The following is a 21,236-nucleotide window of genomic DNA, read 5'->3' as shown; positions in this document are numbered from 1 at the left end:
GATTTTCTTTCTTTATTCATTCCAGAACTTCCTCTATATCTCCATTCTAAACACAGTTGCTTCTATATTATTTAAAATAAAAATAAATACTTTATTGGGGCATTCATCAATTCTATGGAGGCCTGTCGACAAAAATTGTTCTTTAAAAATTGATGTTTATGGGAAAGAAAATAACTACGGGAGTGGAGGATTTGAGGATGAAAGATATTCTATATTATATTTATAGTGACATACAGTCTTCCTTGTATCATTTTTTTGTTTTGTTTTTTGTTTTTGGAATAAATATTTAGTTCAAATCATAAGTATAATATTACTAATCAGCATAATTAATAAAATGAGGATTTTTTTTTTAGACCTCAGTGAGTCTATGTATAGGACTGAAATTAAGTTAATAACACACATTCATAGAGTGTTTACTATTTGCCTGACCTGCTGGACACTGGTGAGAGAATGAAGGTACAGAGAAGTTAAACATCTTGCTCAGGTCACACAGCTAGCAGATAGCCCGACTTCTGACCCTGGGGTCCACAGTTCTATCCCCCCCCACTGTGTTACCCCTTTCAAATGACCTTCAGTTTCCACACAAGGAATGCAGAAATGTAATCTATTTTTATCTTTCCATTACCCCACCTTAAATAATTTTCAGGTCATCACCTACTTCAATCTACTTCACTTCCCTCAAAAAAATTTTTTTGTGTGTATTTTTTTCAATTACGCAGTGTCTTAACCGAACTCAAAACTATGCAGGGTATATTCATGCAAGACTTTAAGAAAGATGAAGGCTAGGCTACAGCACAACAGAAGAAAGAGAACACAGGAAACATCAGAGGTGGTGGAATCCCCAGGCACAGGTCACAGGGCCCTTTCTCTACACAGGACAGGGCTTCTGAGCTGTAATCCACCAATGGAGGGCAAGGGTGCTCGGTCTCAGGGAGCCAGGGCATGTGCTCACTGTGGGGTCCTTGATCAGACCCTTGTCATGTATCCAAAGCCACTGGTCATGTAGCTAAAATCAGATTACAGAACTGAAATATTGCAAATAAAAATATATCTTTTTTATGTATGTCAATGTGGGAGAATTTTAATTGATATGCAATCAAATTCACTAATCTTTCCTCCTGCCATGCCTAATTTGCTGTTAATCCCATCAGTGTCTCTTTCATTTCAAGCATTGTGTTTTTACATTTTTAGAAGTTTGGGTATTTGAAAATATCTCTCAGGTCTCGGCACATTCAAATTTCTTCTAGCTTCTTGAACATAGGGAATAAAATATAACTATTATGATGTCTTTGCCCACCAATTCTATTTTCTACCATTTTTTGGTTCCATTTCATTTGATTTCTCTTTCTCCACTTATTTATGGGTCATATCTTCTTGCATTTCTTAAGGCTGATGATTTTGCACTTCATAATCAAAAACAGTTTGAGCTTTTAGTTCTTGTTTTAAGCTTTGTTAGGTGGCACCGAACCAGCATCGAGCCATGGGCTCATTTTTCCCACTGCTGAGGTAAGTCCCTCTGTAATACTGTAACCCATATCCAGCAGACTACAAAGTTACCCTCTGTTACTGTTGGGAATGGGCACTATTTCTGGCACTAGGAGACTTCCAGGTACTGTTCTGTTTTGGGGTAGTCCTTTTTTAAATTCAGGTAGTTTCCTCCTAAGCAGGTGCTGATCAGCAACCAACCCAGCACCCAAGGAAGAATCTCTGATGGTCTCCGGAGTCCTCTCTCTGTGTGGCTCTTGTCTCTTCTGCTCACAGCTCTGGAAACAACAGCTATCTTCATGTCCATGAACTTCTACCTACTGCCATCTCTGCAATTCAGGAAGTCTAGCTCAGAGTTCTTTCCTGGGTTCCTCTACTGCCACTACCTAGAGATTCTCTCCAAACAGTAGTAAGCTGGGGCAATTGTAGAACTCACTCCACTTGTTTCCTGTCTCCCAGTGGCCACTGTCCTTCGTTTAGCAACATCTAATGTCTTGAAAGCTATTGTTTCATATATTTGGTCAGAGTTTTAGTCCCCATTTCTGTTTCTCCATCATGGCAGAAAGCACAACTCTGTCCATTCTCAATAAACAGTGTGGACAAGCTAGTACAGAACGCTTCAAGGAGTTTCTGGTCAAACAGCAGGATAATCACTAGCTAGTACAACTTACTCCTTTCTTTTTTATTAAATTTATTGGGGTGTCATTGGTTAATAAGATTATATAGGCTTCAAGCATACAATTCTACAATATATCACCTGCACATTACATTGTGCACTCACCATCCAAAGTCTAGTCTTCCATCAGCATTTATCCTGTTGACCAAGAAAGGTCAGTACCATGGCTCTAGGCTTCCCAGGAGACAGTATAGAAATACCACAGGGACCAAATGCAAAGTACCTTTATTCTTGCACAGTTCCCTGAAAATGCCATTGTTGCAGACATCCATGTCTTTCCGCTGCTCATCATGATCTTTCTGCCTGGCTAGTCTTCTTTAATGGAACTAAGCTCATCTGAGCTTGTATTCCTACTATGCCGCATTCACTATTGTATCATTGTATTTGTCACAGTGTGCTATCATTATGTGTGTACACGCCAACCTCCCTATCAGACCACAGCATCCCCTCAGGCCTCTGTAGCCTCCGTGCCTGATACGCAGTGCTTCATAATAATACATCGGATGAATTCATGATTAGAACAAATGAACATTTGAATACAGGTTATTTTAACCAATTAGTTAACATTGAGATATTTGGAGATTAATCTTAGAATAGTTATATAGTAATTTTAAGTTGTTACATAAAATTATGCTTAAAATGGTTGTAGTGGATGGAAGTATAATTTTTATTCCCTGTAATTTTTCACTTTCTCACTAAATCATTTTATGGTTTCAAGAAATTGGTACTCTCTATTTCAGAGGCTGAAATGGTTGAATCTTCTCCGATTATTTAAAATTCTTGTATAAGAAGTGGATAGATTAGATAGGACTATCGTAGTCTATCTAGAATTTTATTTTATAACTGAACATTTTTTTATTGTTCTTGAGTTTCTAGTTCTTCTTAGCAGCAGAAAGTAATTTTCAACTCCTATTTAGTCCAAGCCAAAGGTTTCTGTGTGGGATTTATATATTATTGAAATCAGCTGGTGTCACAACTGTCAGCTGGGATTCCCCTCCCATTCTCCTCCTCTGAGTTTTCTTACATTCTAGGAAGAACACAGATAATAAGACAGAGGGTATAGATGAGCCTAAGATAAGTTAGGGTGAGACAGGGAATGAGGGAGGCATGCCCCTACTCTTGGACTTGCTTATCACTTGCTTCTGTGTGGCTCCAAATGTCCCTGCAATCTATATTCTTGGCATGGGCCACAGGTGACGCTGGCTGTATTTGGTGGCATCTGGATAACCGACTGATTGTGCAGCTTTGTAACATGGAAGATTCTATGAGGCTTTAGATACAAGAGACACTCCTCCTCTTGCTTAGTGAGCTTGTCTTTCAGCTATAATTTGACTCATGTCTCCCTCTCCTCCTCGCACACACCCCAACTGACATCTACAGCATTCTATGAATCAGAGGAATGCTGTGTAGATGCCATTCCCACTGGGAAAAGGTTTTAAAAGCTAGTAGAATGGAATTCTTTGCCTCTGATCACAGATACTCCTAAACTCCTAAGAAGAACTTACTGGAAATGGTGGGAGTTGGTTGAGAAAGGGGAAATAATCCAGCCTGCTTGGCTCTCAGGCTCACTAAGGACCCTCATTTTGTCATCTCCTTTCCAGACTTCATATTCCTACCAGTACTGATTCAGTTGTAACTGCACAAAACCGTCATTTTTTTAGTGTGTTTTTATAGCTTTAATATGACCTTCTCTCCTTTCTTTCCTCTTGATTCAAACTGGCCTTTCCCAGTCTAACAGCACCAGGACTTACCTCCTCCCTTTTTTCTTGCATATAGCTTCACTTCCCTAGTCATTAAGCCCTGAGGACCCCAGATTCTGGTGAGCATCAGAGAGTCTTAGGAGCAAAGCTTCAGGTCTGTTGACCATAGAAACAGGGTTTTGGTCAAGCTGGAGATAACAACTTGACCTTGGTTGTGTTTCAGACACAAGCCTGTAAAAACAAATGACCCTATGGTTTTATACGGGTGTATGTTTATATGGGTGTATATGTTTATACACCCGTATAAAACCAGACAGAACAACTTCATGCCTGACATCAGGACCTGATGCAATGATCAACTACTCCATCCCCTGCATCCAACCACAGGGGTTGGGAACCTTTTTGGCTGAGAGAGTCATGAATGCCACATATTTTAAAATGTAATTCCATGAGAGCCATACAACAACCCGTGTACGTTACTCATTATCCAATAAAAATTTGGTGTTGTCCCTGAGGACAGCTGTGATTGGCTTCAGCCACCTGCAACCATAAACATGAGCAGTAGGAAATGAATGGATTGTAATACATGAGAATGTTTTATATTTTCAACATTATTGTTTGTTTTTTTTTATTAAAGATTTGTCTGTGAGCCAGATGCAGCCATCAAAAGAGCCACATCTGGCTCGTGAGCCATAGGTTCCCGACCCCTGCAATAGAAAGAGCCCATGACCCCAACTCCCTTAGCCATGATGATTAATAATTTTTCCTGTGTAAACCCAGTGGCTAAGGTCAGGCAGGTTTACATTGGATTCAGGCAGACTGTAGAGAAACTGCGGGGCAGGAAAGCATTGGGCCTTTCCATTTAATAGAGTCTTACAATGGCAGACAAGCACACAGGCAGGGGAAAACTGCTTTTCAGGCACACAAACAGCAAGGCAAGCAGGCAATCTGCGTTCCACAATGCCCCTGAGGGCAAGCACCTGTAACCTTATATGGGCCATATACACATGGCGCAGCAGTGCGCTCACACACCGATCCGGCAAAGTGCTTGCAGCTGGTAAACCAGTGAGCAAGCTTAACACAGCTTCCCCACATTCCACTCTTTTAGGGTTGCTCGTCTCACAATAAGTACATTACATACATACCAAAAATGAAAATTACAAAGGTGCCCTTCACAAGGTCCCCCTGAGCACTCTGCCCAGGGAGTTAACTGGAGGCCAACCTCCAACTCCTCACCCCATGGTGTCAACAAGACCACCCATTGTAAGTGGGGGGCTGTACAGTTCAGGGCCATATCTATTGAAGGAAGTGACCTTGGTGCATCTCTGCAACTGAGTAAGAAGCAGTCCATGATAGACAGCAAGCTGTCTGTGCAAATCACCAAGGTAAAAAGTCCATTATAGGCAACGCCAACACCTGCTGCACATTAGAAAGGGACTAGTGGATTGCCAATTTCACATGGGGCCTCTGCCCTCCCCCCATCCCTGTTGGACATGTTCCTTGCCCTTCCCCCTATTCAAACTGGGACAACGGGTCTTGGGAATCCTGTAACCTGAAAGCCAGCCATTTTCCTGGCAGATGCCTGGGTCACATGCTTCCCCCACTTTTTCAGTGGCTGGAACCTTTGTTCTGACTCAAGTTGCCGCCAAAGCTTCAACAAGACTTTATTAGGCTTGCCATCTAATTTTTCCCTATCTGCCCCAGCCGCAATCAAATCTACTCACATCTGTGTGCGGGTAACCTTTATAGGCCCGTTTCTTTTGTTAATTGTTGGGGCAGCAATCCTCATAGCCTCACGGTCCATCTCTGTGCCAGAGAGCATGATGCCATCCACCCCTATGTCCTGAAGCTGCAGCCACCAGGTTCTTCCAAGGGCACCCCTAACTCCATCAGCTCTGCCTGGGTGTAGAGCCAGACCACAGAGTGCTCCCCTACCTGGGGAGGAGGTTGTGCCTGTCCCTGAGGGACTATTGGCTGCTGGGTCTTTATCTTCTTGACAACCACCAGTCAGGCTCTGAGTCTGTGGATGGCAGCTTCAGCCCAAGCCTCCTCGTTAGAAGAGGAGGAGTCTAAAACACCTGCTCCCACTGACTAAGAGCCACTCTGCTGGCAGAAATGCAGCAACATCTTCTGTGCCTGCTTTGGCTCCTGCGGCTGCTGACTCTGGGTCTGAAGCTTAGACTTGAGCTCTTGAACCTGCAGCTGATCCTCCAACAGCTGTCACTGCCAATGTTCAGCTTCCAGGGCAAACTGCAACTAATGAACCTGCAATTTCTTCTCCAGAGACTGCTCCAGTTCCAGGCACCGTTGGTGCTCAGCCTGCACCTCACACTGCAGCTCTTGAACCTGGTCAGCCTCCTTCTCCAGTGCTCGCTCCAGTTCACACCATGGTTGCCGCTCGGTCTGCAGCTCATCCGGGAGCTTTCAACCTTGCTCTGCTTCTCACACAGAGCTCCTGGTTTCTTCTCACAGGATTGTGAAAAACACCCAGCCCACAGTCCCCAACAAGAGAGCCACCAGGAAATGACACTTTTCTATTCCACCCCTCAAGGGTGTCAGTGGCTCCATATCAACCTGTTCTGAAGTCTGCTTACTATGCCAGATATAGTGCTGGTGGCTGAAGCCAGGCAGGTTCACACTGGATTTGGTTAAATGGTAGAGAAACTGTGGAGCCAGAAAGCATTCGGCTATTCTGTTTAATAGTCTTGCAATGGCAGACAAGCACACAGGCAGGGGAAAAGTGTTTTTCAGGCAAAGAAACAGCAAGAATGGCCCCTCATTGTGGCAGGCAGGCAATCCACCAATCGCAATCCCCCTGAGCACAAGCACCCATAGCCTTACATAGGCCATACACAAATCATGTAGCCATGTGCTCACCCTCCCGCCCATCAGACAAAGTGCTTGCAGCCCGTAAACCAGCAAGCGAGCTTAACACAGCTGCTCCATATCCTGTGTATAGTCTGTCCCCATGCAGGCCACCAGGAAGCTAGGTTTTAGAGCAGAAACTCACCTGTATCTCCAGGCTTGGCCTGTTTCCTTAAATAAACTTGTACTTTCTTTGCTGCAAACTCCTGTTGGTGTTTGACTGGGCTTTGAGGCATGCATGCAAACCAACCACTTGAGTTTGGTAACACTATGAGAACACCTACCTTTCAGGTCTCTCTGCTTTCTCTTCTCACATTGCCTGTCACACTGGTGTTGATACAGATGGATGGAGAAGCTGCTTTTTGAAACTAATTTTCAACCTAAGGAACATTCAAAGCTGTAGAGGATTTTTTTAATAAGAGTTTGAAACAAACTGACAAGCTCAAGCTCCAAGCAAGATCTGCAAAGCCCCAGAGAATAACACTTGGGCAGCAGCTTGTATGCGTTTGAAATTAAGGTGGAATTTACTTAAAGAAGATTGTATGGAGGTGGAGAAAGCAGAGCAGGGACGGGATTACAGGCTAGTTAATGAGATTATGTGCTCACCTGAGGGTGATTACAGTTTATTCCAAAGATGTGTAAACTGGATGCACAGAAACAATGTCTGCTTAAGACAAAGATGAGCCTTTTACTGAAAAGTTGTATGCCTGGGGCATGACTACCCACCATGACCTGTCCCTTTAGGACTTTATGTCAGATTATGTGGGTGGAGCGCAGAGTGCATTCCTAGCAGCTGTGGCTGATGCAATGCTGTGAGAACACTCCAGCACCTGAAACCCTCCTAGGCACACCCAGGAGGGAGCTCGTCCGCTGTAAGGAAGTAACTCAGCGCCAACCAAGCAGCTCCCTGACCTTTTCAGCCATTGGCTGTGAAGGACATGCTGTAACACCCTATAGGCTGAACCTGTGTATATAAGCTAGCTTACTTCCTGAATAAATCGGATCTGCGTCACTGAACGTGGTCCCCGGAGTTGGGTCTTTGCGTCTCCATCGTCCTCACCCTCAGCAGGACTTGTCCACAAGATTACCTTGTAAGGTAACTTTCCAGAGACCTCCCCTGCTTTTTTTTTTTTTGGTCAACATAATAACAGATGGTGGCTGAAGCCCAGTCACTACTCTCCGAACATATACTGGTCTGTGGCTTGGAGGTCTGACAGAGGTAGTTGCAATGAAGGTAAACAGAGCCTGTTGCATGATGACTCCTTTGTTAAGCCATCAAAAGTAAGCACCTCACATAGCACTTCACAGGTTGGTCCACTTCTCAGGTGGCGCCTCCCAGATCACCTGTATCCGAATCACCTGCCTCCACATGGAGACTTCTAAGGAGGCAGTTGGCATTTTACCACTATATGCTCTGACACCTGCTATACCTGTCACTCAGGAATCCTGAGAGGGAACCGAAGTGAGGAGAATGTTACCTACCTGAGCCATCCTCAGGCCTCCCACGCTATGAGGTCTTCCGTGCAGTTGTGGGTTTTCAGGAGCGAGCATTCAGATGGGTTCTTACCATTTTGGCTGCCCGTTTGCTTTGAGATAGCAACTGGACATATTTATTCTGGTCATCAAACCTTTATACCCTTGGCTTCTCTGCAGTTTAGTCCTAAGGGGAAGCCCTTTTTCTGGAAGCCAACCTGAAAACAGTCCTTGTTTTTTCTTTGAGGCTATAGCTTGAACTCTGCTTTGAACTGCTTTTTAGTATTGGTCTGTTAGGTAGAGATCTACATGTAACAGAATGCTCATGGAGACTAGCCTTGTTGCTCTGTTTAAATTACACAGAAAATAGAAAATGACAATTTGATTGGCTGATGACAAAGAGGAAATTGCCTGTTTCCCAGCTTTGCAAACTTGTAAGGAATCAACTTTTGTTGATCGTGTGATGAAATGAACCTAACCTCATTGACTGTATAATATATATGATCAGTGAGCTCTACTGATGACATTAAGACAATAAAATCTAGAGTTTGACACAACTGAGTGTTGGAGACATTTTTCATAATTACATTATTACAGTTATCGATGTTGGCTAATTTGTATCTTATTCATTGGATCTGCCTCTCTGTGATCTGCATCTCTGTGCATGTGGGATCAGGTGTGAAAGGCGCCCTCGGAGGGAAGCCTCCTATACAGGCTGTGCTTACACTCAATATAAAGGGGGGAGGAGCATGAATCCTAACAAGAGAGTTAAAACTGCATCCCCGGACCTGCTCCAAATCAGTGAGCACACACACACAAGCCCAAGCAGACGAGGACTGGTCCTGGGGAACCAAGCTGGCTGAATGAGTAAACAGTGATAAACAGTGTACACCTTAAGTCCTAATGAAGCGGGGTGTACACAAATGCATGGGCATACACATAGATTTATCAGAGAAAAATGAGCAGCGACAGCTGCTGGAGCAGGGCGAAGTTTTCCAGACAAGAGTATGCAAGTTGTAACGGCTATTATGTGAGCATTTAAAATATCAGTTGAATTCTGCTGAAATGGAGAGGCTAACCTGTGTTGGTCTTTGCTCACGACCTGGAGAAATGTAGAAAAAGAGAAGCCCGGGTGTGTATGTTGATTCCAGATTTTTCTGGACCTTAAAGGCCAGATTGAGGATTTAGGTATTGGCAAGCCATTCAGGTTTTAAATTGTAATTTTTTTTTTTAAACAAAGAAGGTGATGTCATCATGTGTGTGCATTAGAGGGATTCATGTGAGAGGAGTCTGTGTTCTATTCAACAGTGAAGGCTGCAGACTGACCAACTGTAAATGCACTGAAGTGATGTCCTCTTTAATGCCTGGGTGAGTAACCTGTGTGACGTTGCTGGTCAGCCGAGGTAAGAAAGTATCAAAAGGAATAATGGTCAGTACAAAATGCATTTGGTTTCTGGGAGTTTGTGATCACCATTTTATTATAGCACTCTTAGGAAGATAAAGCTTTTTATATTCACTACAATGCACTAATTTCATTTGAATTGCTTTGCATCCCACAGCTGCCAGGAAGGAATGTAACGTATTCATGAAAAATAATTCAGGAAAGTAAGGAGAACGCCTGGTCTTCACAGACTTAGGATGGATTGTCAGAAGAGGATGGCTCCCAGTTTATCTCATTTGTTCTTAGAGAGTAGATGCTTTCAGCCCTTGTGCTGAGCAAACAAAAATCCTCACAAAGTGAATGATATTTTTCTCCTGAGCGTCAAGCTGAAACTAAAAATTTTAAGATACCTGAAAACAAACAACACAGTGCATGAAGGGGAATTGTGACTGTAGGGGATTCTAATGTCGACACTCCTTTCCCTGGAACAGAAAATTGACGACCAAGGTCATCGCGGGGAGAGGCTTCCTCATTTGTGTTTGGAGGACATCGAGCAGGAGTGAAGTTGAAAGAACAGACAGGGTCTGAACGACCGGTTCTTCCTAAACTTTTAAAGTTCGTCCAGTAGTGGTAATGCTGTACAGAGAAGAATCAGAGGATTGAACCCCATATGTGTCCTTGGGTCACAACTTGGAAAGGAGCTGGGCATTAGCTTGCTGGGCATGGGGCAGAGTGTGGGCAGGACTGTGTTCAGAAGGCATATTTTGAGCAGATTCCAGCTTATCTGGAATCTCATTAATGACCAAAACCGGCAGGGAAAGTGCATCTCTCACTGGGCTAGTTTTACTTATAGACCTCTAGGAGGTCCATAACTGGTTATGCTAATAACCATAATCTGGGACGTTTTCTAATGGATGATCATAATAGACTTCTTTGACATAGGTGTGTGAGTGTGTGTGTGTGTGTGTGTGTGTGTATGTGTGTGTGTAGGAGAAGGTGAATGAAGGGGGAAGGATGTCTGGAGGTTGAACCCTCGTTTGAATCTTTCTTGAACAGACCAGGAGATCTGCATTATGGAAAGCCAACGCTCCTCTTGACTACTGGTGTGAGTGCATCATGTTCTCTTTTCAATAAAGTTCATGGTAAACATAACTTTACCTTTCTTCCATTTTTAATAAATCAACAGCATATTTTATGGACTTTTGCCTTATTCTTGTGATCTCTTTTTCTGCCCCTTAATTCAGCCCTGATCACCAGCGAGTAAAATCTTCTTTGTCCTTGTCAAGGTTACCCTAAGTGTTGAGTGATTCCCACAGAGAAAGAAGTTAGCAAGCAGGAATTGAGGCCAAGATCTGAGAGCCAAAGATGGGTGGTCTCAGAGAGGGTGTGAGCTGTCAGGAAGGTAGTGTATTATCTCCTATGCTCACTGCAAACACTGGTTGCCAGATCCCCAACCTGAGGAGGGCTTCATCTCAAATGTTTAGGATTACTTGCAACAATTTATAACAAGTGGTTGAAGTACACTGATTATTTTCTTGATAGATCACATACCCCAATTGCATGGATGTTATAAGATTACCAATACAACGGTTTTCAGTTCAGTTGAAACTAACTTGTCCTGTTAGTACATGTGGTAAAGGCACTGTGGGTACATGCTTGTATTTTGATCACTAACTTCTACCTTCTTCATTCTTGCCAGTAAGATTTCAAGAGGTTCTAGCCTCTTGGTCCTCTCTGTTCCCAATTATTGGTGTTTTGTTCATGCCTGCAGCTTTTCATGAGGTCTGTGTGGATCACTTCCAAAATGGCACTGTAAATTCAGGTCAGTTTTATGGTAGGTAGTACATTTAATGCTAAGAAATTTCATATTGGATGTGTTGATATTCTCTGAAACCCAACATGTCTAAAATAAAAAAAAAATTATCTCCCAATTTCTTCTTGATTCACCCATTTCTGTAGACAATACCACCTTCCAGTTACCAAAACCTGAATATAGTCAAAGTGAAGAAAGGTGCAAAGATGGAGAAAACAATTACATATAATTCTAGAATTCTTTTTCTTTATTAAAGTGAAGGAAACCCGTATACTTAACTTTTATTCTTCTTTAATCTTAAACTTTCCACCATATCATTTGTTCTACATAATTATAATTTTAATAGTTTCATAATGTGTTACTACTCTTGCAACATACTGTGATATACTGTTAAATTCATTTCCAGAAAGTTTGCCAGTTACTCCCATTAGCATTTTGTGGGAGTGCTCAAATATAAGAATTGAAGAATTTAACCCCCACTGCCTCCTAACCACAACTGTATATTATCATGCTTTAACATCCGCTATTTTTATAGTTGTAAAGTGAAATCTCAGTGCTACTTTAATTTGCAGTCTCATGTTTATTAGCTATTTAGTCATTGCAGAACTTCTGCCATGTCATGTTCATGTATTAGCTAGCAAAGATGACACAGACACATTGTCATAAAATCCCATTCTGGTCAAGGGTTCAGCATGTATTAGAAAAAGTGGCTACACAGAACGGAAGTAGATGCAATGGATGTCCATGCAAAAGACCCTAATGACCCTAATGTTTCTCAATGCCAAAACTATGTTACAGCCATGCTTGCCTATGGGAACTGGAAGGGGTTTTCAACTCAAAATGAAGAAGGCTAAGTACAAAGACCAAGATGGTGATTGGGCATCATCATGTGCAGAGGACTGTGAGCAAAAGGTCCCAGTGCAACAGGAGGATGACTGAGCATCTGAAAGAATTGAGTCACCATGGCCACAGCTTACGATGACAAAGGCTCCATCCAGCCAGGGAGAGGGTGCCCTGAGAGCATGAGCTCACCCTTCTCCATTTGATCTCCAACTTGATCAAAGGATAAAGTTGCTGCTCTGCTTTGCCAAACGCAGTCTTGTTCTATTGGCACCAATGACACTGGGCAGGGGGACCTTGGTTTGGGTCCCAGTTTAGAAGGGTTGTTAACACTTGTGGGCTGATGATCATAGGTTTTTTCCAAAGGAGAGAATTGTCATTCACCAGTTTCTGTTAGACTCAGGATTTCATCACCATTGCTAATGAATCATACTAGCAACACTTCTATGGGGTTATATAGACAGTATCAAAATTTCAAACCTCACCAAGGTGGAGAGTTTCATCTCTTTTGTTTGTTGATGTGTCCTAAAAACCTAGAGGAGTGCCTGACACACAACAGTGCTCCATCACTGTTTGACAGGTGCATGAACCTGTATAGTGTGGACGTTGGAAATGTCCAAACCTGTAGAAAATTTTTATAAGTTTATTTGAGCCAAACTGAAGACGATCACTGGGAAGCAAAATTTCAATGGAGTGGCAAAATGCTCTGGAAAATGGAAGTTTTACCACTTATTTTATACTCTATAATCAAAGGAGAAGACGTAAGGGGGTTACAGGAAATCCATTGGTGGTAGATGAGGGAGGCGGGAGAAAGCAAAGCAGGGAGATCTCTGGGATTGGATAAAGAGTGAAATAGAGAAACACATAGCTCTTTTATATTGGTGAGTACAGGGTAGTTACTAACTCACATTTATAGCAGAGATGGTATGCGGGGCCCGAGATAACAAGGAGGGTGTGGGCTCTGCTCTGGAGGGAGACTATGCTCAGAGGCGTCTGGAAAAAGGGGATTAGTCTGATTTCAAAAGTGTGTTATTACAGATGCAAAAAGATGACAGGCTCAGTTAAGGTAAAGATTGACCTTCATCAGGGAAGTTACCGGCCTAGGACAGGGCTGCCCATCATGACTCATTCTTAGTTAGGAAGTTTTAATTTCAGACCATCCCATGTGGTCACATTTGGTCTCTGAGTCTGTAAGGCCACCATGCAGACCTCTTCCGAGCTTGTCAGGTTTAGTGTGTGGCTCCTTTTCATCCACAACAGAATGAAGTTTGACATATTTCCTTTTCTTGTCCTCTCCTCAACAGTTGTGTTAACTCAATCTGAAGTTATAAAAGCAAATTGTTTAGCAGCAATTATATATATTTATATATAAATTATGGTTTTAAGATTTTTTTCAAAGGTTGTTTGATCCTTATTTTTTCCTCTTTTGATTGCATCATTAAGAATGTTTTTGTTGGCTATTTTTATATTCTATTTTATAAATATCATTGCAACAGTTACGTATATGCAACTCTTCAATTTATTGACTTCAGTGGCCATCATTAGATATTTTTCTATAAATGTTTCTTGCACTCTTTTTTAATCCTGTGGCATAATATTTCAGGTGAATTGTTCTAGAATGTCTTTTTTTGATGGATTTTTTGTATTTTTATTGATCAGTCATAGTCCACTGTATGACTATACCGCAATGTATCCATTTAGCTGTTGATGAACATTTAGTTTGTTTCCACTTTAGGATTGTGAATAAAACTGTTAGGAACATTCTTATACATGCCTTTTGGTGAACATATACATTGAATTCTCTTGGGTGCATAACTAAGAATAGGATTTCTGGGTCACGAGTATAGCATTAGTAGGTAATGCTCAGCAGTTGTCATGTTCTGCAATGTGTTTAGGAATTTAGTGAATAGGATACTATTCACTGAGTTCATATATATCTGGTGACTTTATACATTAGTGCTGGTTTGCTGAGTGTAGCACTTAGAATTTTCCTGTCAGAACTTCAGGCTCTGGGAATTTCCAATGTAGCCTATTCTTAGTTTTTATCAAACCTTAACATTTGCTATTTGTTTGATTCAAAATATTTGATTCAAATATTTCCCTAATAAATTAAATACTTAGGATGTTACTGATTACCCCTAGTCTACTCTTCTTTTTCTCACTGGAGATAATCCTGAATTTGCTGTCTCAGTAGTGTTAAGTTTACTCGTTAAGTTTTGCAGCTATTAAATCCTGCTTCTAAATCATAGATAAGGTTTCATTTACCTTTGGATTCACGTTAACACAAAACAAAGTAGGCAAGTACAATAGATCTTTTCATCGTAAACCCTGACATTGACCTTGTCTTGGGAAGTCAGAAGACCCAGCGGCCCGTTGAAGTCTGTGCTCCCGAGTCAGGCAGCCCCCAGAGCAACAGGTGGCGAGCTCCTCACCTGCACAGGTGCACAAAACATCCACTCACTCACTTCAGGCCCGTCTCTGGCATTTCTAGTTCTTATCAAGCCTCGACGGGCATCTGCATTTGTAATTCTTGCTTTCTGAACTTTAAGTCATTTAAAATACTCTCCTCTTTATCTTCTGCTTTACTTCCATCTACACTTATTGGGTATTTCTGCTGTGAAAACTATTCTTTAGTTGAAAATGATAGAAGCAAAATTGGTATTTTCCTACTGACGTTGTCACCAGTGACTGGTTTGTCTCACTTCTCAAACAGTGGCCCGTTTCCCCATATTGTCCCTGAACTGAATGCAGTGAGTACCATCCCATAGAATATTTTATGAGATGGATGTTATTTAGCGTTAGAAGTTCATGCTTCCTTCCTCCTCTCTTAACAGCCTCCTTTTAGTTTATTAAACCAAACCTTCAGGGATTACAATCTTAAATAATCTATACTTTGTTGCTCTGGTATATATTTTTTCCACTTTTGTCATCAAAATAATTCAGCTTTTGGTAATAACTTTTGTTAGAAATGGTTTAATTTTCATTATTTATATTCAAAAACAGAGAAAGATGAAAAATTGGCTTAAATAAATTAAAGTGAAAGATAAAACATATCAACGTGATCTTAGACTCAGTTTCTTCATAAAAAGGAGACCTCCAAACCACTAAGTGATTTGATGACAAGATAGGTTTTCTCTCTGCTCTTGATTGAGAAACTTGCAAATTCAGTGGTGTAGTTTGCATTGGGCATCAATACCTATGTGGACATAGTTTTGCTTTCTTTCCTCAAGAATTTTCTTAAAATTTCTATGTTTGGGTAAAAACACATCTCGTTAAAAATGTAAATCAGAGTGTGATTTCTGTCGGGGACCTAGGGCCACCTGGCTTTCTACCCCATGGCACAATCGTGTTCCCCCCATTGCTCCTTGAAGAGTGTGGGCACGTCGAACATGTAACGTGCATTTTAGCAATCCTATGCCACTTTCATTGTTGCCCTGAGTTGTGGCACAACAGGGACTTAAACATCCAAACTGAATGTCAAAACGAAGGGCAGCCCAAAGGAGAGACGCACACCACCTTTGTCTGAAAAGAAACAATTTATTAAGAAATTATATGCTGAATTCCCCTACAATCTGTGAAATTGGGGGAGGGGGGTCTTCCATTTCCACAGCACAAGACAACAGTGAAGAGCTTCTGGGCCGCGGGGGATACTCAGGAACGACGAGTTCCCAGTCACAGGGGATGAGTGAAGCGATGGACGGGCTAAGTGAAACGTTTGGCTCCAAGGACAAGACAACCCTTTCCTTGTTCTCACCTGCATGGCACGCAAACCTGTCTGTGGGCTGTCCCACCGCAACGGAAGCACTGGGTGAGAACTGGGTCATTTCAGCTCGGTACAGCAGGGAATGCTGACTTAATCACAGGTCAAATCATTCCTGTCACACTTAAATCACATCTGAAATAGTTGCATTCTTTATTAATAAAAACAGGTGCTTATAGAGGGCAGAAATATAACCTTTTCAAGTATTTTACCCTTATGATCTGAAGTACTTTAAATTATAAATTAAAAATAAATTACAAAAACTAGCATATGATGTGTCTTTTCATACATAGCATTGTTGGCAATAAGCTTTAAATGTAGAATTGCAATATCACCTTACTTTACATATGATCAATGGTAAGACATGCTAATCATAAAAATAGCTTTTACAAATATACATTTGTATATAGTGTCTCCCTTACCATTCATAATATCCTTCACATTTTAAGACTTTTAAGACAAAAAAAAAAAATCCCAAACATTAATTAGCAAAGGGAAACACACATTTACAATCAAAACCATAAAAACCTGACAATTATACACCTTAGAATATAGAAGAAATGGAATTTCTAAGATTGAACAATACTGTTCGTTTTGTCTGTTTGGGTTTTTATACAAATTGAACTGAAGATGCTGCTACCCAGTAAGAAACCTCCTTTCACATTTCTTCAGGTTGTCAGAGTTTTCTCTTTTCTGTTTCGTGGCTTCATTCATTTATTCAGATCACTTTATCTGTAGAAACTGAGAAAAGAAAACAAAAGTGTTTTTAATTTTTTTTTCTTTTTTCTGAAGCTGGAAACAGGGAGAGACAGTCAGACAGACTCTCGCATGCGCCCGACTGGGATCCACCTGGAACGCCCACCAGGGGGCGACGCTCTGCCCCTCCGGGGCATCACTCTGTTGTGACCAGAGCCACTCTAGCGCCTGGGGCAGAGGCCAAGGAGCCATCCCCAGCGCCCAGGCCATTTTTGCTCCAATGGAGCCTCGGCTGCGGGAGGGGAAGAGAGAGACAGAGAGGAAGGAGAGGGGGAGGGGTGGAGAAGCAGATGTGCGCTTCTCCTGTGTGCTCCGGCCGGGAATCGAACCCGGGACCTCTGCACGCCAGGCCGACACTCTACCACTGAGCCAACCGGCCAGGGCAACAAAAGTGTTTTTAAATAGAGAGATCTGTGTCTCATTGTTGATAGCATGCACATGTGTAGGTTAGAGTTTCAGCCTTCATTGGGAGGATGATAAAAGAAGAATTAAATCCTTAGAGAACTCTAGGTTCCCAGATCCTGGTGTTGAAGGCAACACTAAAATCATTCACATTTATAGCATGCTATGATTTTTTTTTAAGTCTGGCTAATTTGATGCCTGAGATGAACCATTATTTTTCATCCTGAGCCCTTACAGAAGCGAGAGCAAGAGCACTGGAAATTCTAGGGGAGGGAGAGAAGTGTGGGTTGCTCAGGAATCTTTGCTGTCTCTAACTGAAGTGACCACAGAGTACTCTTCCTGTAAGAAGCTCTGAACAGCACATTCCCAGACCTCTCCACCCGGGATAAGAGGCCAGTCTAGGTCTTTGGTTGAGTTCTACAGTCTCGGAGGCATACCAGGAAAGTCAGAAGCAGAAAGGGCCTGAAGGCCTCATGATGCCACCAAGAACCAGAAACACCGTATAGGAGACAAAATTCAATTGGTTGAAGAATTGAATTAAAAAATTGAGGATGAAAATGAAAATAAAATAAGGCAAGATTTCAGTACTGGAGAAAGGGACTAATTGCTCTTAGAATCCTATCAAGTTTCGGGTCTTTCTATTTAGGTTAAAAAACATGAGTACACCTATTATTCCATCAACTTCAAAGGGCTTTTGGAGTTTGATGGGAAATCTCTATATATGTCTTAAGAATCAAAGATACAAATCAAGGTATCAGTGGGGATAGGAGTTGCTGTGGAAATGAACATCATGCAGCAGTTAACAGTCTTGGGGAGCAAAATATGGTGCCTTGGTTGTCAGTCCCAGAGGAAGACCCCAGATATTGTATTTTGGTACCAGAATGGTCAAGGAAAACATAACAGGGTCAGGCACTGGGTGGAACAATGCTGACAGTCGCAACAGTATGTCCTCCTCCCACCCCAGCCATTCAGGGCATTTGTTCTTGCATAACCCCCTCTCATGTAGTAGAACCCTTTTCTCTCCCCCATGGAATATTTGAAATACTGCAAGTTGGGGGCATGTCTGAGGGCCACTGACAAACACATTTAAGCAGAATGAAGGAACACTCATTTAGCTCAAAACAGGGAAAGATACTTCCATACAAGGTGGTAAGACTAGCATAGGCCATGTGGGCTCTTCGTTTCTTGGAAGGACGTGTTCCAGGCCCTAGGCCCATTCTTATGGGTCTGAGTCAAGAGTGTATTCAAAGACTGCCTTTCTCAATCCTGTGAGTAGCCAGAGAATTTGTTAACTGGGCCTTTCATTACCCGTGATATAGAGACTATGGAAAATACCAATATGGTGGTAAGAATCATTCTGGATGTCTGTGGCTCCAGATCACATGCCTGGCCTTGGTGTCCAGTTGGAAGAAATACTGTGAAAATGGATGGTGCTGTCTTCACAGGTGTGCAACTTACATGCTTACAAGAATATATACACTCCAGTAATTTTAGTTCACTGAATTTGACTCCTTTAATTCTAGGAAAATTTAAGATTGAATATAAAATGTTTACAAAAAATGGAAACCAGAGTACTAATATTTGTGTGTTAAAAAAAAAATCTGTGAATATTTTATGTACTATAAATACTTGTATTATTTCAGAGAATTATCCTGTTAGTGTAGCAGATTTGTGATTTCAGTTTAGAATATGTAATTAAAATATTGATTGATTTGGCTACTCAGGGTCTTTGTGCTTTCATACAAATATGATGTTTTTTGTCCTATTTGTGATTTTGATGGAGATTGCATTAAATCTGTATACTGCTTTGTGAAGTATGGCTATTTTCACAATAAGTCTTCCAATCCATGAACACTGAATATGTTTCCATTTCCTTGTGTCTTCTTCAATTTCTTTAAATAATGTTTTGTAGTTTTCACTGTCTAGGTCTTTCACATCTGTTGTTAAGTTTATTCCTAGGTATTTTATTATTTTTCTTGCAATTGTAAAAAAAAATTGTTTTACTCATTTCTTTTTCTGAATTATTTTGTCAGTATATAGAAATGTAATGGATTTTTGTACATTGATTTTGTATCCTGAAACTTTACTGTATTTGTTTATTGTTTATAATAGTTTTTTTTTGTGTGGAGTCTGTAGAGTGTTATATAGAAAAAATCATGTTGTCTGAAAAAAGTGACAATTTTATTTCTTCATTCCCAATTTGGATGCCTTTATTTACTTCTCTTGCCTGATTGCTTTGGCTAGGACTTCCAGTACCATGTTGAATAAGAGTGGTGAGAGTGGACATTCTTGTCTTGTTCATCATCTTAGAGGAAAAACTCTCAGTTTTGAAACATTGTATATGATATCAGCTGAGGGTTTGTGATATATGGACTTTATTACGTTGAGGTACTTTCCTTCTATACTCATTTTCTTCAGTGTTAAAAAATGAACAAAGTGAGAGGTATCATATCCCCCTGACTTCATATTATACTTCAAAGTGACAATAATCAAAATAGCATAGTATTGACATAAAAAAACCTCATAGACCAAGGAAACAAAATGAGAGCCCAGAAATAAACACACATGAATATGTCAAATAATTTTTGACAAAGGAGCCAAAAACATACAATGGAGAAAAGAAAGCCTCTTAAATAAATGGTGCTTGGAAAATTGGAAAGCCACATGCAAAAGAGCAAAACTAGATTTCTATTTGTCACCACACATAGAAATCATCTCAAAATGAATTAAATACTTAAATATAAAACATAGAAAAAACATTGGTACTAAACTTATGGGTATTGGTCTTAGGATTTTATAAATTTCATTTCATAGGCAAAGGAAGTAAAAGAAAAAGTAAATGAATGAGATTATATCAAGCTAAAAAGCTTCTGCACAATAAAAGAACCATCAACAGAACAAAAAAACCAACTGAATGGGAGAAAATATTTTCAAAGAATATCTTAAGAAATTGTTATCCAAAATAATAAAGAACTCATATAACTCAACAATAACAAAAAACAATCTGATTAAAAAGATGGGCAGAGGACTTGAACAGACACTTCTCCAAAGAAGACATACAAATGGCCAACAGATAAAAGAATAGATGCTCAACTTCATTAGGTATTAGGAAAATGCAAATCAAATCTACAATAAAACACCACTTCACATCTCTAAGAATGGTTATTATCAACAAGAAAAGTAATAAGTGTTGGAGAGGTTGTGGAGAAAAAGAAAACATTCACTGTAGATGGGAATGTAGACTGGTATAGCCACTATTGAAAATATTATGGAGAGTCCTCAAAAAATTAACTGTAGAGTTACCATATGACCCAGCAACTCCTTTTCTGGTTATCTATTCATCAAATTTGAAAACATTTATTTGTAACAATATGTGTATCCCTATGTTTATTGCAGCATTTTTCACGATGGCCAAGACATGAGAAAAACCGAAGTGTCCTGCTATAGGTGATTGGATAAAGAAGATGTGTTATGTGTATAAAATGGAATACTATTCAGCCTTAAGAAATAATGAAATACTGCCATTTGTGATACTGGAACTTGAGAATATCATGCTAAGCAAAATAACAAAATAAATCAGATAGAAAAAGTCAAGAACCATATAATTTCACTCATGTGGGATATAAAACAGCAAGCAGAGAATGAACAAACAAGACAAACAGACAAACAAAAACTTATAGACACAGACAACAGTATGATGGTTACCAGAGGCATGGGGAGGGGACAAGAATGAAGAGGGTAAAGGGGGTCAAATATATAGTGACGTAAGGAGACTAGACGGTGGTGAACACACAGATGATATATTACAGAATTGTGCACCTGAAACATATACAATTTTATTACCAATATCACCCCAATATTAAATATATCAGAGCCCACCAAAGAGGCTTTAGAAGAAATATATTGATTGAGACATAGGATTTCAGTTTTATGATTTGAAGCCTATGTCCAAATCTTATGTTTTTGCATGAAATTGGAAAGTCTAAGAAAACTTTAGGTCATCATGTTGATACATTGAACTTATTATATTTTTAAGAATTGCTTCATTCTCAGAAAGATTTTCTTAAACCAGATATACGAAACAC

At 40.6% G+C, this 21,236-nt stretch overlaps 1 protein-coding gene across 7 annotated transcripts in view; it reads right to left on the bottom strand.

Moving 5' to 3' along the window:
* Positions 1-15,793: 15,793 nt before the first annotated feature.
* Positions 15,794-21,236, bottom strand: part of RALYL (RALY RNA binding protein like) — a 632,627-nt gene continuing 627,184 nt past the window's right edge. For all 7 annotated transcript variants that reach the window (XM_066266414.1, XM_066266415.1, XM_066266409.1 and 4 more), the window contains one exon: positions 15,794-16,734. In XM_066266414.1, coding sequence (XP_066122511.1) covers positions 16,717-16,734 — 18 coding nt within the window. In that variant the 3' untranslated portion in view covers positions 15,794-16,716. The remainder of the gene's footprint in view (positions 16,735-21,236) is intronic.

This window comes from Saccopteryx bilineata, chromosome 3 (assembly GCF_036850765.1).
Source record: "Saccopteryx bilineata isolate mSacBil1 chromosome 3, mSacBil1_pri_phased_curated, whole genome shotgun sequence".
Classification (NCBI taxonomy): domain Eukaryota; kingdom Metazoa; phylum Chordata; class Mammalia; order Chiroptera; family Emballonuridae; genus Saccopteryx; species Saccopteryx bilineata.
The sequence above is the reverse complement of the archived record's forward strand: the minus strand, read 5'-3'. Positions and strand labels throughout refer to the sequence as shown.